The sequence below is a fragment of the Haliotis rufescens genome, unplaced genomic scaffold (genome assembly GCF_023055435.1).
Source record: "Haliotis rufescens isolate VD_foot unplaced genomic scaffold, xgHalRufe1.0.p SCAF_16, whole genome shotgun sequence".
Lineage (NCBI taxonomy): Eukaryota > Metazoa > Mollusca > Gastropoda > Lepetellida > Haliotidae > Haliotis > Haliotis rufescens.
The window spans coordinates 29816886-29831593 of NW_025963846.1; the positions used below are offsets into that span (position 1 = coordinate 29816886).

The following is a 14708-nucleotide window of genomic DNA, read 5'->3' on the forward strand; positions in this document are numbered from 1 at the left end:
TCAGTATTGAGAATAACAGACTGATAGACAATGAAAGGACCTGGGCCCACTTGCACAAAGCAGTCTCAGCGCTAAGATGTTCATAACTCAATACTTTAACAGTGTTACAAAAGTCGTAGTGCTAAGATCGCTTTGTGCAAGTTGGCCCTGGACAAAAATTCCACTTAACAGGTTTGCTTGTTATCTCCTAGCACATTGGCGATATGAACTCAATGTCGTCTCATTGTTGATTAGGAGTTAACAGGATGGTTAGTGTAGGGTGGGGATAAGCACTTGCACTTGTCTGTTAATTACGCATGCAGGATCCTCCCCAAACCCCACCAGCTTATAACAAAGTTCACAGTTGTGTGCACAGCTAACCCCCTAGCTGCTACCTCCGAATTCGTAATTAAATGGATGAACCCAAACAAAGAACCAAACTTTATGATTATAATTTATTGGGTACAAAAATGACAAATAAACAACACATTATACTAATGAAGCATGGTTATTGGTTTTTGTTATATATTTAGCATAAATATCTTTGATCACGTCCAACAGATAATGAGATTGTTTACATTGGATTATTCCTTCGCAAATTATCCTTACTCTCATGGTTGAATCTGTACGCAACTTTCCTATGACTTTAAAAGAAGTTTCGGCAGAAGATGACTTCGATATAGATAATCTACGTGACGCAAATATTGAGAAAGCACACTACCTAATGCAGCTATTACAAAATGTGAAACTCCAAAACTGTGAATTTGAAAAAGGACATAGATGCTGGTATTGATACACTAATCAATGTATCTGTTTTAACCACCATTGATGTCTTTAAAGATATTTTTATCAAACCTTAATAACATGGTTCTTGGTACTGGCACATTCCCAGAACAAATGTTACGTAGGTGTTGCGAAAGCAATCTTTAAAAATAGGGGGAGTCATTTAAAAGTAGGAGAAAGTAATTATGTTGTGCGTTTGAGTATTTTCAGAAAACACTGGATACAGTTTTGGGATCAGGACATTTGAAAAAAGCTATTACAAAATATTATATTTATGTAATGACAAAATAACTTGATTATAGATATAATTTCAAAATTGGTCATGATGATTAAATTGACTGATGAGTGTGTGAGCATGTACGGATGGGAACAAATTACACTGTCAAAATTAGAAAACAATATTTAATCACGATTTACACTTCCACGAATCAGTTGGAGTCAGGGGCCGACATCCACAGCCTGTGAGTAGTAAGCAGTGTATCCACACGGATCAATGGCTGTTATAGAGACATATACGGCAGTGACAGTTAGCGGGTGCGAGGACAGGTTGAGCTCCATCTGCTCCTGGCGTGTCAGCAGCCCGTCCACCACATCTGCCCCACCCTCCACCCTGCCCACCATCACTTCATACACAAGCTGGCCCCAGGGGGAGGTAAACAGCCCAGGCCAGGACAGAGTGGTCATCCTGTCGGACGTCCTGGACGAGATCATCGCTGCTTCTGAAGTAAACCAGACATCACTGTCAGGAAACAGATACAACATAACACTGAATTTTGTTGCATTTAAAATTGTATTTTCGAATTTGCTGTTTTTACGATAACTGTTGTACTGTCTTACTGTTTAGGCTTGGTGGCGGGCCATGCATGGTGATAGAAGCTTCTGTCGGGTACCCTGGCTTGTCCAGCACATGCATGGCGCTGATGTTGTAGGTTGTCAGGTCGCTGAGTTTCAGGCCACACAGCTGGGCAGATGTGTATGTGAATATACTCGGGACGATCTGTTCGTAGATCAAACTGCTACCCTCGATGTGAACCTATATGTTTAATTAAAAACACAAAACAAATCAGTAAGAATGTTACAAACACCAGCTTCATACATGGTAGTTGTGACTAGAGCAAGTATCTATGTTGAAGCGTCAGCTGGAGTCGACATACCAGGGTTGTGTAAGGACTCTGGGTTTCTCCTCCCTCCCAGCGAAGTCTCACAGTGTCTCGGGCTACGTGGCACTGGTCTCTGTCTGAGAACACAGAGGGGCTCTCCTCCAGGACCTGGAAGCCAGCTACAGATGCCAACTGGGACACGATGACGACACCATCAGATGAGGACTCGGTGGTCTGCCCCACGTTGTTATGGCAACGTACTGTCGTGTACACCTTCACACCAGATGACGTCACTAGATCAGTCAGATTCCACCTGGTAAACCTTACTCCAGGATTAGTTCGAGCAAACCGACGGACGTCGTCATCTCCAGGCGTGTGTCCTGCAGAAGATATAACAGCTATTCAGTCAGACGATATTGAAAATGAAGTTCCGTTGGTATACACAAAGACATGTTGAAACAATATCAGCTTATGCAGTTTCTACACGAATTTACCTTTTTGTTGATTAATGTATTTTTCTAATCGATTATGACAACAAGCATGTTGTATCAATATGTCTGTTCCTTACCTATAGCAATGTCACAGTTGATAGAATCCGATTCCGGATCTTCCACAGCCCAGTTCGCTGCCATGTCCTCTGGTGAAAGGAAGTCTGCATCAACTCCTAGAAGTAGAGCATTACAACTTATATAGCAATGGATCATTATAGCTGTGTGATCATATAGCAATGGAGCATTACTGTGTGATCATATAGCAATGGAGCATTATACATGTGTGATCATATAGCAATGGAGTATTATAGCTGGGTGATCATATAGCAATGGAGCATTATACATGTGTGATCATATAGCAATGGAGCATTATACTTGTGTGATCATATAGCAATGGAGCATTATAGCTGTGTGATCATATAGCAATGGCGTATTATAGCTGTGTGATCATATAGCAATGGAGCATTATAGCTGTGTGATCATATAGCAATGGAGAATTATAGCTTGATGTTCATATAGCAAGGGAGTATTAAAGCTGGATGATCATATAGCAATGGAGCAATGGATTCTATCACAAAATGTTATGGTCATTGTAGGGGCGGTCGGGTAGCCTAGTGGTTAAAGCGTTCGCTCGCCACGCCGAAGACCCAGGTTTGATTCCCAACATGGGTTCAATGTATGAAGCCCATTTCTGGTGTCCCCCGCCGTGATATTGCTTGAATATTGCTAAAAGTGGCGTAAAACCATACTCACCCACTCACTCACTATGGTCCTTGTAAAGGAATGGGCATGCTGGAATGTACACGCATGCAGGCGTATTTGGAATGGTAAACAATATTAATGCCAGACACGTTTCAGTTGCTTGTTTTACCTGAACCATCGTTGACGTGTTGTATAGTTGGTGGTGTCATGTCCACCGTCACTGGTTCAGCTCTGGTCAGTGATGTCAGGCCGGCAGCGTTAGTGGCGAGTACTGACATATACAGTCTGGAGTTGTGAGTGAGTTTCTGGGCAGAAACTGTTCCTTGAGGGTTTCTACCAACATTAGTGAAGCCCTGCACCTGTGTCCCGCCTTCCACCAGACCTGCATGGAGAGTTGATGTTATTACCTACAGGCTTGGATGCTGCTCAGGTCACACTAGACTATCAACAGTTTTGTTTCTGTATTTCTCCATGTCTAAATAAACATATAGTTTTATTACTACGCTCAATATTCGTAATCTGAGTTTAATATAGGACTCCTAAGTCACCCACGATTTGCGTCCCACATGTCAGTTGCTGGTCTGAGAACCATATTAGCCCTGATATGATCATTATTTTGACAGCATAATACGCGTGCGCGTTGGTTTCCACAAAGGGGTACACGTCTAAGGCCTGCATCCCTTGTTATGGGGGCTTTTCGCCCACAGTGTGCGGTATAAATAATCTCATACATTCTTAATCTAGATCCTCCATAGTCAAGCCCTAACTGACTGCCCACTAGTACATTGTGATGGGAGATTTTGCTACCGCCCACTCTTACATGATTGGGTACTCACCTACTGCCCACTGGTACATGATTGGGTACTCACCTACTGCCCACTGGTACATGATTGGAGACTCACCTACTGTCCACTGGTACGGGGTGATGGGGGACTTACCAACTGTCTACTGGTACATGGTGATGGCGGACTTTCCTACCGCCCACTCTTACATGATTGGGTACTCACCTACTGCCCACTGGTACATGATTGGGTACTCACCTACTGCCCACTGGTACATGATTGGAGACTCACCAACTGTCCACTGGTCCGTGGTGATGGGGGACTTACCAACTGTCCACTCCACTGGTACGTGGTGATGGGGGACTCACCTACTGCCCACTCTTACATGATTGGAGACACACCTACTGCCCACTCTTACATGATTGGAGACACACCTACTGCCCACTCTTACATGATGGGGGACTCACCTACTGCCCACTGGTACATGGTGATAGGAGACTCACCTACTGCCCACTGGTACATGGTGATGGGGGACTCACCTACTGCCAACTCTTACATGATTGGAGACACACCTACTGCCCACTCTTACATGATGGGAGACTCACCTACTGCCCACTGGTACATGGTGATGGGAGACTCACCTACTGCCCACTGGTACATGGTGATAGGAGACTCACCTACTGCCCACTGGTACATGGTGATGGGGGACTCATCTACTGCCCACTCTTACATGATTGGAGAAACACCTACTGCCCACTCTTACATGATGGGAGACTCACCTACTGCCCACTGGTACATGGTGATGGGGGACTCACCTACTGCCCACTCTTACATGATTGGAGACACACCTACTGCCCACTCTTACATGATGGGAGACTCACCTACTGCCCACTGGTACATGGTGATGGGAGACTCACCTACTGCCCACTGGTACATGGTGATAGGAGACTCACCTACTGCCCACTGGTACATGGTGATGGGGGACTCACCTACTGCCCACTCTTACATGATTGGAGACACACCTACTGCCCACTCTTACATGATGGGAGACTCACCTACTGCCCACTGGTACATGGTGATGGGAGACTCACCTACTGCCCACTGGTACATGGTGATGGGGGACTCACCTACTGCCCACTCTTACATGATTGGAGACACACCTACTGCCCACTCTTACATGATGGGAGACTCACCTACTGCCCACTGGTACATGGTGATGGGAGACTCACCTACTGCCCACTGGTACATGGTGATAGGGGACTCATCTACTGCCCACTCTTACATTATTGGAGACACACCTACTGCCCACTCTTACATGATGGGAGACTCACCTACTGCCCACTGGTACAGGGTGATAGGAGACTCACCTACTGCCCACTGGTACATGGTGATAGGAGACTCACCTACTGCCCACTGGTACATGGTGATGGGAGACTCACCTACTGCCCACTGGTACGTGGTGATGGGAGACTCACCTACTGCCCACTGGTACATGGTGATGGGGGACTCACCTACTGCCCACTCTTACATGATTGGAGACACACCTACTGCCCACTCTTACATGGTGGGGGACTCACCTACTGCCCACTACTACAGGGTGATAGGAGACTCACCTACTGCCCACTGGTACATGGTGATAGGAGCCCACCTACTGCCCACTGGTACATGGTGATGGGGGACTCACCTACTGCCCACTCTTACATGATTGGAGACACACCTACTGCCCACTCTTACATGATGGGAGACTCACCTACCGCCCACTCGTACATGGTGTTAGGAGACTCACCTACTGCCCACTGGTACATGGTGATGGGGACTCACCTACTGCCCACTGGTACATGGTGATAGGAGACTCACCTACTGCCCACTGGTACATGGTGTTAGGAGACTCACCTACTGCCTACTGGTACATGGTGATAGGAGACTCACCTACTGCCCACTGGTACATGGTGATAGGAGACTCACCTACTGCCTACTGGTACATGGTGATTGGAGACTCACCTACTGCCCACTGGTACATGGTGATGGTGACTCACCTACTGCCTACTGGTACATGGTGATGGGGTACCCACCTACTGCCCACTGGTACATGGTGATGGGGTACCCACCTACTGCCTACTGGTACAGGGTGTTAGGAGACTTACCTACTGCCCACTGGTACATGGTGATAGGAGACTCACCTACTGCCCACTGGAAGATGGTGATGGAGACTCACCTACTGCCCACTGGCACATGGTGATGGGAGACTCACCAACTGCCCACTGGTACATGGTGATGGGAGACTCACCTACTGCCCACTGGTACAGGGTGATTGGAGACTCGGTGTCCGTGAAGTGCCATGACACGTGCACAGACGACCAGTGAGGCAGGAACACCGCGTTCACCTCCACGTGCTTCTCTGTGTCACCAGCCTCGTCATGTCCACCATACTTGACGCTCTGCAGTGTCACGTGATCAACTGCCATCGCCATGGACCTTGACTTCGTGCCAATAGTAAGTTGTGTGGATTCCTCCCGAGCAATGAAGGAAAACGTGTGTGTATTCCACATGATAACAGAATGTCTCCCAACATCACACACCCCTCGGCATAGATTCGGCTCCAGGCTGAATGTGATCACTTCAATACCAACTGAGACGAAGCCTTCTATAACGCTGTGATGCATGTCCGTGTTCTCAGTATATCCCACATGAATCTTCACTTTGTACACTTGCCCAACACTGAGATGTATATCTCTCTGGAGAACAGATCCGCTGATTACAACATAGCTGCTCCCATGTCTAGCTAATGGACGCTCAGATGTAATAATGTGTATGCATGTAGAGTTGTTAGTCTGCCAGTGCTCGGGAAGAGGTTCATTGTACGTCGATGAATTCACAGCTTTATTTTGTGTCTCAAACGAAGGATTCTTCACCAAGTTGCCCCCTAGGTATGCCACGGACTGTGGTTCTGGGGGAGATGTGTCAATGACAACGCCGTCTGATACAGTTACGTCTGAGGCGTGACCCACTGCATCTACAGCATACACCTTGCTCCATAAACGTGTACCTAGAAACAAGGGAATACCGTTATCAGGCGTTTCCTGAAGTCTCACTTTATAAACAGTTAGGCGCCACCTAGAACATTACCAAGCATGACAGCCTATTTCCTGAAACCCCTGTGGACAGAACAAGATTTTCAACGTTTAATTTCACAAAGAAGTCACAATTTATGAATATCAACTTCTTTCATTCTGTAAAGTCGACGTTTCTTGCTTGACAACGGTATAAAGATCTATACCGAAACGTCTTGCTTGACAACGGTATAAGGATCTATACAGAAACGTCTTGCTTGACAACGGTATAAGGATCTATACTGAAACGTCTTGCTTGACAACGGTATAAGGATCTATACAGAAACGTCTTGCTTGACAACGGTATGTGGATCTATACCGAAACGTCTTGCTTGACAACGGTATAAGGATCTATACCGAAACGTCTTGCTTGACAACGGTATAAGGATCTATACTGAAACGTCTTGTTTGACAACAGTATAAGGATCTATACAGAAACGTCTTGCTTGACAACGGTATAAGGATCTATACTGAAACGTCTTGCTTGACAACGGTATAAGGATCTATACAGAAACGTCTTGCTTGACAACGGTAAAAGAATTTATACCGGAACGTCTTGCTTGACAACGGTATAAGAATCTATACCGGAACGTCTTGCTTGACAACGGTATAAGGATCTATACCGAAACGTCTTGCTTGACAAGGACATAAGAATCTATACCAAAACGTCTTGCTTGACGACGGTATAAGGATCTATACCGAAACGTCTTGCTTGACAACGGTATAAGGATCTATACCGAAACGTCTTGCTTGACAACAGTATGAGGATCAATACCAAAACGTCTTGCTTGACAACGGTATACGGATCTATACCGAAACGTCTTGCTTGACAACAGTATAAGGATCTATACCGAAACATCTTGCTTGACAACGGTATAAGAATCTATACTGAAACCTCTTGCTTGACAACGGTATAAGGATCTATACCAAAACGTCTTGCTTGACAACGGTATAAGGATCTATACAGAAACGTCTTGTTTGACAACAGTATAAGAATCTATACGAAAAACTTCTTGCTTGACAAAAGTATGAGGATCTATACCGAAACGTCTTGCTTGGCAACGGTATAAGGATCTATACCGAAACGTCTTGCTTGACAACGGTATAAGGATCTATACAGAAACGTCTTGCTTGACAACGGTATAAGAATCTATACCGAAACGTCTTGCTTGACAACGGTATAAGGATCTATACCAAAACGTCTTGCTTGATAACGGTATAAGGATCTATACAGAAACGTCTTGCTTGACAACAGTATAAGAATCTATACCGAAACGTCTTGCTTGACAAAAGTATGAGGATCTATACTGAAACGTCTTGCTTGGCAACGGTATAAGGATCTATACCGAAACGTCTTGCTTGACAACGGTATGAGGATCTATAAGAAACGTCTTGCTTGACAACGGTATCTGAATCTATACCGAAACGTCTTGCTTGACAACGGTATAAGGATCTATACAGAAACGTCTTGCTTGACAAAGGTATAAGACTCTATACCGAAACGTCTTGCTTGACAACGGTATGTGGATCTATACAGAAACGTCGCCTTTACAGTATTAAAGAGGTTGTTATCCATAAATTGTGCCTACTTTGTCATCCGTCAACTTCTAAGTAATGCCTATCAAACAATTCAGTTTAGTTTCACTGTTGGACATGTCATATTTCGCTACTTGCTTTTGACAATTTGCTGTTTTACAGAACATTTACTTTGGTGACAATTTGTCCTCCACAGGAAGTTTGGGACGAAGGATGAGTGCAATCTTTAGGGTCGGCGCTTAACGCTTGGTTTGGTAATCATCATTGAGTATCAATACGTGAACAGTAGGCGTGCTGGTTTCTAGATAAGACCAGATGAACCTGATCAGGATACATACCACTAGGGAGAGCTGAAGCAAGTTGTGCTGTGAAGGTGGTATGAAGCCCAGTCTCCCGCCAACCCAGCACACTGCAGTCTGTTGTGTCGTTGACTTTTCCCAAACACCAGAAGTACGTGATGATCGTGGAGTCCGTGTCAGAGAAGCCGTGCCAGGAGGCGGAGACCTCTGATGGAGAACTCTGGTAGTCCGTGTCGAGCATCTCTACAAAGACAGTAAGAGGAGGTAACTACACAAGTCAACAAGTAACCACATTTCACCAGGCATTGTAACCTCTGTGGAGATCCTGGGTCAATTGAAAATTGTTTGAGTGTTCGATGTTGAACGCTGCACTATTCCAGCTGTATGATGGTGGTCTGTTAATAATTTAATCTGGAACAAACGATCTATGAGCAACGATGCTCACCAAAGACACATTATCAACCAAGTCACCGAACCTGAACAATCATCGGTTACTGGACCTGCTCTAAGATGTGCGAGGGTGGTCGGGCACTGGGGTTGCTGCTGTGTAATCGTATCGACGTCAACCCTTCTCTCAACATTCCATTATTTAGTAATAAACAGAACGCTCTGGTACAGCTGGAATATTGCGACGTACAGCAACAGACAACACTTCAAGCGCTGATACTGTAGAAGGGAACGTACCTTGTCCGTCATCCACTCTGCCCGCTACAGGAGGCAGCACGTCCACCCGGACACCGTCAGAGTGAGCCCAGCTGACCAGGCCAGCTCTGTTGTAGGCCAGGACACTGGAGTAGTACACTGTGGCTGCTTGTAGACTCAGGCCCCTGGCTGTGTACTTCGTGGTGTTCAGGTCGTCTGACGCGTGGATACTGTGTCCTGAAATAGTGAAGTTATTGAGTGAGTCAGTGAGTTTTGTTATAGTCAGCCATATCGCGACAGGTGTCCCTGAAATGGGTTTCACACATTGTCCCCAAGTGGGAGTCGAACCTATGCGAACCTAACAATCCTATATAATTTATCAGGTATTGCATCCTTATATTTCCCATGTTCAGTGAATAATAATAACAATAATTACAATAATAATAACACATAAGTCAGTGAAAGTAAAGTCATATCGTCGTCGTTCAATCAGTTCCTAGGTATGTAGAATGACAAGCGTTGTGAGCCATGAATCAATGTTCGGGGTTAGATATTGGCTACCCGACACATCAGCTTCTAGGTTAGATTCAAACACATTTCTATATTGATCTGTAATGTGTTGGTCCTGGGACATCAGCTTCAAGGTTAGATACATGCACTCTTCTATTTTGATCTGTAATGTGTAAGTCCTAGGACATCAGCTTCCAGGTGAGATACATTCACACTTCTATATTGATCTGTAATGTGTGGGTCCTAGAACATCAGCTTCCAGGTTAGATACATGCACACTTCTATACTGATCTGTAATCTGTTGGTCCTTGGGCCTTTGCTTCCAGGTTAGATACATGCACACTTCTATACTGATCTGTAATCTGTTGGTCCTTGGGCCTTTGCTTCCAGGTTAGATACATTCACACTTCTATATTGATCTGTAATGTGCTGGTTCTGGGGCATTTGCTTCCAGGTTAGATACATGCACACTTCTATACTGATCTGTAATGTGTTGGTCCTAGGACATCAGCTTCCAGGTTAGATACATGCACACTTCTATACTTATCTGTAATATGTTGGTCCTAGGACATCAGCTTCCAGGTTAGATACATGCACACTTCTATACTGATCTGTAATGTGTTGGTCCTAGGACATCAGCTTCTAGGTTAGATACATGCACACTTCTATACTGATCTGTAATGTGCTGGTCCTGGGGCATCAGCTTCCAGGTTAGATACATTCACACTTCTATACTGATCTGTAATGTGTTGGTCCTAAGACATCAGCTTCCAGGTTAGATACATTCACACTTCTATACTGATCTGTAATGTGTTGGTCCTAGGACATCAGCTTCCAGGTTAGATACATTCACACTTCTATATTGATCTGTAATGTGCTGGTTCTGGGGCATTTGCTTCCAGGTTAGATACATGCACACTTCTATACTGATCTGTAATGTGTTGGTCCTGGGACATCAGCTTCCAGGTTAGATACATGCACACTTCTATACTTATCTGTAATGTGCTGGTCCTGGGGCATCAGCTTCCAGGTTAGATACATTCACACTTCTATATTGATCTGTAATGTGCTGGTCCTGGGGCATCAGCTTCTAGGTTAGATACATGCACATTTCTATATTGATCTGTAATGTGCTGGTTCTGGGGCATCAGCTTCCAGGTTAGATACATTCACACTTCTATACTGATCTGTAATGTGCTGGTCCTGGGACATCAGCTTCCAGGTTAGATACATTCACACTTCTATACTGATCTGTAATGTGCTGGTCCTGGGGCATCAGCTTCCAGGTTAGACACATGCACACTTCTATACTGATCTGTAATGTGCTGGTTCTGGGGCCTTTGCTTCCAGGTTAGATACATGCACACTTCTATACTGATCTGTAATGTGTTGGTCCTGGGACATCAGCTTCCAGGTTAGACACATGCACACTTCTATACTGATCTGTAATGTGCTGGTTCTGGGGCCTTTGCTTCCAGGTTAGATATGATGAGTATTACTAGCTAAACTATAATTATATGAAATGACTCATAAAAGCACTTGATGTGGATCTAAATATTATAGGAAAACTTAGTTATAAATGTTATATCATGATAACTCTCTTACCAAGCAGACCTCTCTCCCACAGCCCAGAGGGTTGAACCGACTCTCTGTGGCACCCTCAGCTATTTTCTAAGTAATTGAAAATTGTTCATTGTTAATTATTCTTGTAAATAAGATTGTGATTAGTCTCCTGTGAATCCGGCTCTTTGCTGACTAATTCCCCAAGAAAACCAGCACGCCATTCACCCAGAACAGTCCATTATAGATACATGCACACTTCTATACTGATCTGTATTGTGTTGGTGGATTTGGGAAACTGAGAACGCTCACCCCCGGGGCTTGTGCTGATGTAGACTCGGTACTTGAGAATCCCAGCGGCGCCCGGCAGGAACTTGTTGGTCCAGCTGATCCTGATTGTGTCCGCCGCCATCTGAAAGTCTGCATCCTTGACTCTATCGTCATCACTGAGCTCTATCACCTGCATCATGCACATACAGTGTCGTAGACTCAGTGGGTGAATGCCGTTTAACCCACAATCGTAAATATTTAGTTATTCCGTGACGGGCAGTTAATGGTCGAATCTGGATAGGCAAACCACTGACTGAAAACATTAACATCGGAAATATTTTGTGAAGTCCTCGAAAAAGATCACTAGATATTGTCCTGGAAATAAAGCCTATTTTACCATCTTCCAAGGGCAGCATAATTATTAAGACTAAAGTCTAAGTGGAACGCACATATGAAACATTTAATATCTTGAGATCATTCACAATTATGAGTCGCAGGTGTCACTAGTGGGCGAACCTATCGTTACATGTTCACAAATGAGGAGCCGTATTTTCTATCAAATATGTTTGAATGACAATGTCAAATCGACCTTACGACCACCAGTGGTTTCGGTATGTTTACTCAAAACGTGGACAAGGTAAATTATACGCGACCAGCGGATGGCGACACATGAAACACTATGACGTCATGTTGTCCATACTGAGCGGACAGTGACAGCTTGTATCGACCTCTGGCCAGTTCGGGAGTTGTATTTAACGAAGAGCAATGAGATTCTGACAACATGCTTGCAACATAATTAACATTGGATTGCGTTGCTCCACGTCTAAAAAAATAGACCTAATGTGTGTTGACTCACTGCGAGTGCCTGGTTGTCGGTGGTCTTGGGAGGGGCTGTGTCCACCATGACCCCGTCCGACCTGAAGATGCTGTACGTCGTCGCATTATACCAGCCTCTCACAAAGAAGTAATACATGTGCCGGCTGCTGAGGTCCTCGCCTTGGTCACAAGCACGACAGTTAGTCGGAATAGTCCCTTATTATTCATACTCTCTTACAAACATCCCTTCTCATCCATTGCTTTGTAAATGAATACTACAACACATAGTTTGATACTAAACATTTCGTTTTTAGTTTATATCAGATATTATCGCTTAGACTGCCGTAGGTCATTGGTCAAGTATGGGAGTATAGTATAGTCTTAGCACTAAGATCGCTTGTAAAATTCTGAATAAAGATCGGATGATCGGTAGGTGAGTCAGTACCGTGTGCCAGAAGGATGACAGCTGATGTTTGCCGCCCGACGCTGAACCAGACTTTGTGGGAGTGACTGTCAAACACACCCTTGGGGTAGTCGCTGTCACTGACTCCAAGACTGACCTCATACCTGCAGCCAACAACAAACTGTCTGGGATACCTTGCACACTGTTGTCACAACGATGAGTTATTTCAAGCAACTTTTACAAATAGTTTAGATATTAAGTAATAAGAGAAACTGTACTGTGTGAAAGTCAGCCCTTGTTGTTTCAGCACCGTCCAATGGGCAGCCATAAAGGTGTCTGATGGTGAGTGGTCAATGTCCCCGGATGTTGAGAAGCGGAGGTCAGTGACGTCGGTCACATTCAGAACATTGTTTGGCCCACCTAGGATATAAAGTGTAACATATACCGCCATGCACGAGTGATTACTGGTTCTTATCACAATGATCAATATTTGCTGTGAACAGACATTCTGTTATTGTTATTGCAACCGAGTTAGATCCTCCCTGTGGAGACATCACTTGTGACGTACCATCCTGCAGCTGTGTACATCCGCGTGTGTGGTGGCACGTCCTGTCCTGCACGGCACAGACACAGTGACCCTCACAGTTGTACGACTGACAGCGTCTGACCAGCTCCAGCTTCCCCCAGGCTCCTAGTTCCAGCTCCAGGTGAAGCGCATCACTCTGGAGGCCAACCTGGGTCACAAGGAATACACATTGAACATAGAAACATAACTAGGTTAATTCTATGGGAATGTTTTGGGTGTTCGTGAGTTGTAAATTTAAAACGTCAACGCGAGAGTACCAGGAGTAAAAGCCAAATCAGCAGTGTAAATATGGCACAAATACAGGACGGAACGTCCCGAGGGGGCCGTAAGACCGTAAGGCCCCCTCGGGGCGTTCCCTCATGTCAAGGTTTACAATCTCTAGTAATCTCCAGGAGACATGGTTTAAATTATTAACCCACTCATCGCATAGACAACGTTTATAATTAAATAACTGTCATAAAAACTCTCAAATAACCTGTATCGGAGATGAAATATCGCCTGCAGCCGTGAACTCGGTTTAATGAAACCGGTGACCTCAGCACGTGGGTTTCGCAACGGTGCGAAATCTGCACGTGCGTCTCGCAATGGCACGAAATCTGCACGTGCGTCTCTTAGGCTGTTCGTAGTTTTTGTTCTCCTGCGAGGTGTTACAATCGTTGTAATACCTCGTGCGATGTGTTACAATCGTTTTAATACCTCCTACGAGGTGTTACCACAATTTCAAAAACTCCATATCGATTTACACAAACAGCCAGTAGGTTTATAATATGAATGGATCTCTGAAAACCAGGTGTTCAGGAACAGGTTTAGGATGTAACACCTACCCCGTTGACAGCCCAGATTGCCACAAACACAGACGGCGTGGAAGTGATGTCCTTTGTGTCTACTACACCAGTCTGAACGCTGCCTTCGTCATCGTGCTCAATACCAGATACATTGTGTTGTACCAGCACAAATGTGCCTCCCTGAAACAGACACAAGTATCAGTTGGTAAATGATGTCAAGGTGGTTTCAAGATGCACCAGACCGGACTGGTCAGCTCAGAGTCAGAACACCGTGTCTGTGTGGTATCTCAGTGTACACACGCACGCACGCACGCACGCACGCACGCACGCACGCACACACACACACACCACGTC

General features: G+C 45.0%; 1 protein-coding gene across 1 annotated transcript in view; it reads right to left on the reverse strand.

Annotated features, from left to right (window-relative positions):
* Positions 1-415: 415 nt before the first annotated feature.
* LOC124122333 overlaps positions 416-14708 on the reverse strand; it is a 156196-nt gene continuing 141903 nt past the window's right edge. Inside the window, exons 40-53 of the mRNA XM_048397104.1 lie at positions 14394-14534; positions 13552-13717; positions 13262-13403; positions 13026-13147; positions 12621-12760; positions 11807-11954; positions 9467-9661; positions 8822-9025; positions 6125-6883; positions 3225-3437; positions 2431-2526; positions 1917-2242; positions 1600-1795; positions 416-1481 (exon numbers count right to left, since the gene is read on the reverse strand). Of these exons, the coding sequence (XP_048253061.1) occupies positions 1201-1481; positions 1600-1795; positions 1917-2242; positions 2431-2526; positions 3225-3437; positions 6125-6883; positions 8822-9025; positions 9467-9661; positions 11807-11954; positions 12621-12760; positions 13026-13147; positions 13262-13403; positions 13552-13717; positions 14394-14534 (3129 nt within the window). The 3' untranslated portion in view covers positions 416-1200. The remainder of the gene's footprint in view (positions 1482-1599; positions 1796-1916; positions 2243-2430; positions 2527-3224; positions 3438-6124; positions 6884-8821; positions 9026-9466; positions 9662-11806; positions 11955-12620; positions 12761-13025; positions 13148-13261; positions 13404-13551; positions 13718-14393; positions 14535-14708) is intronic.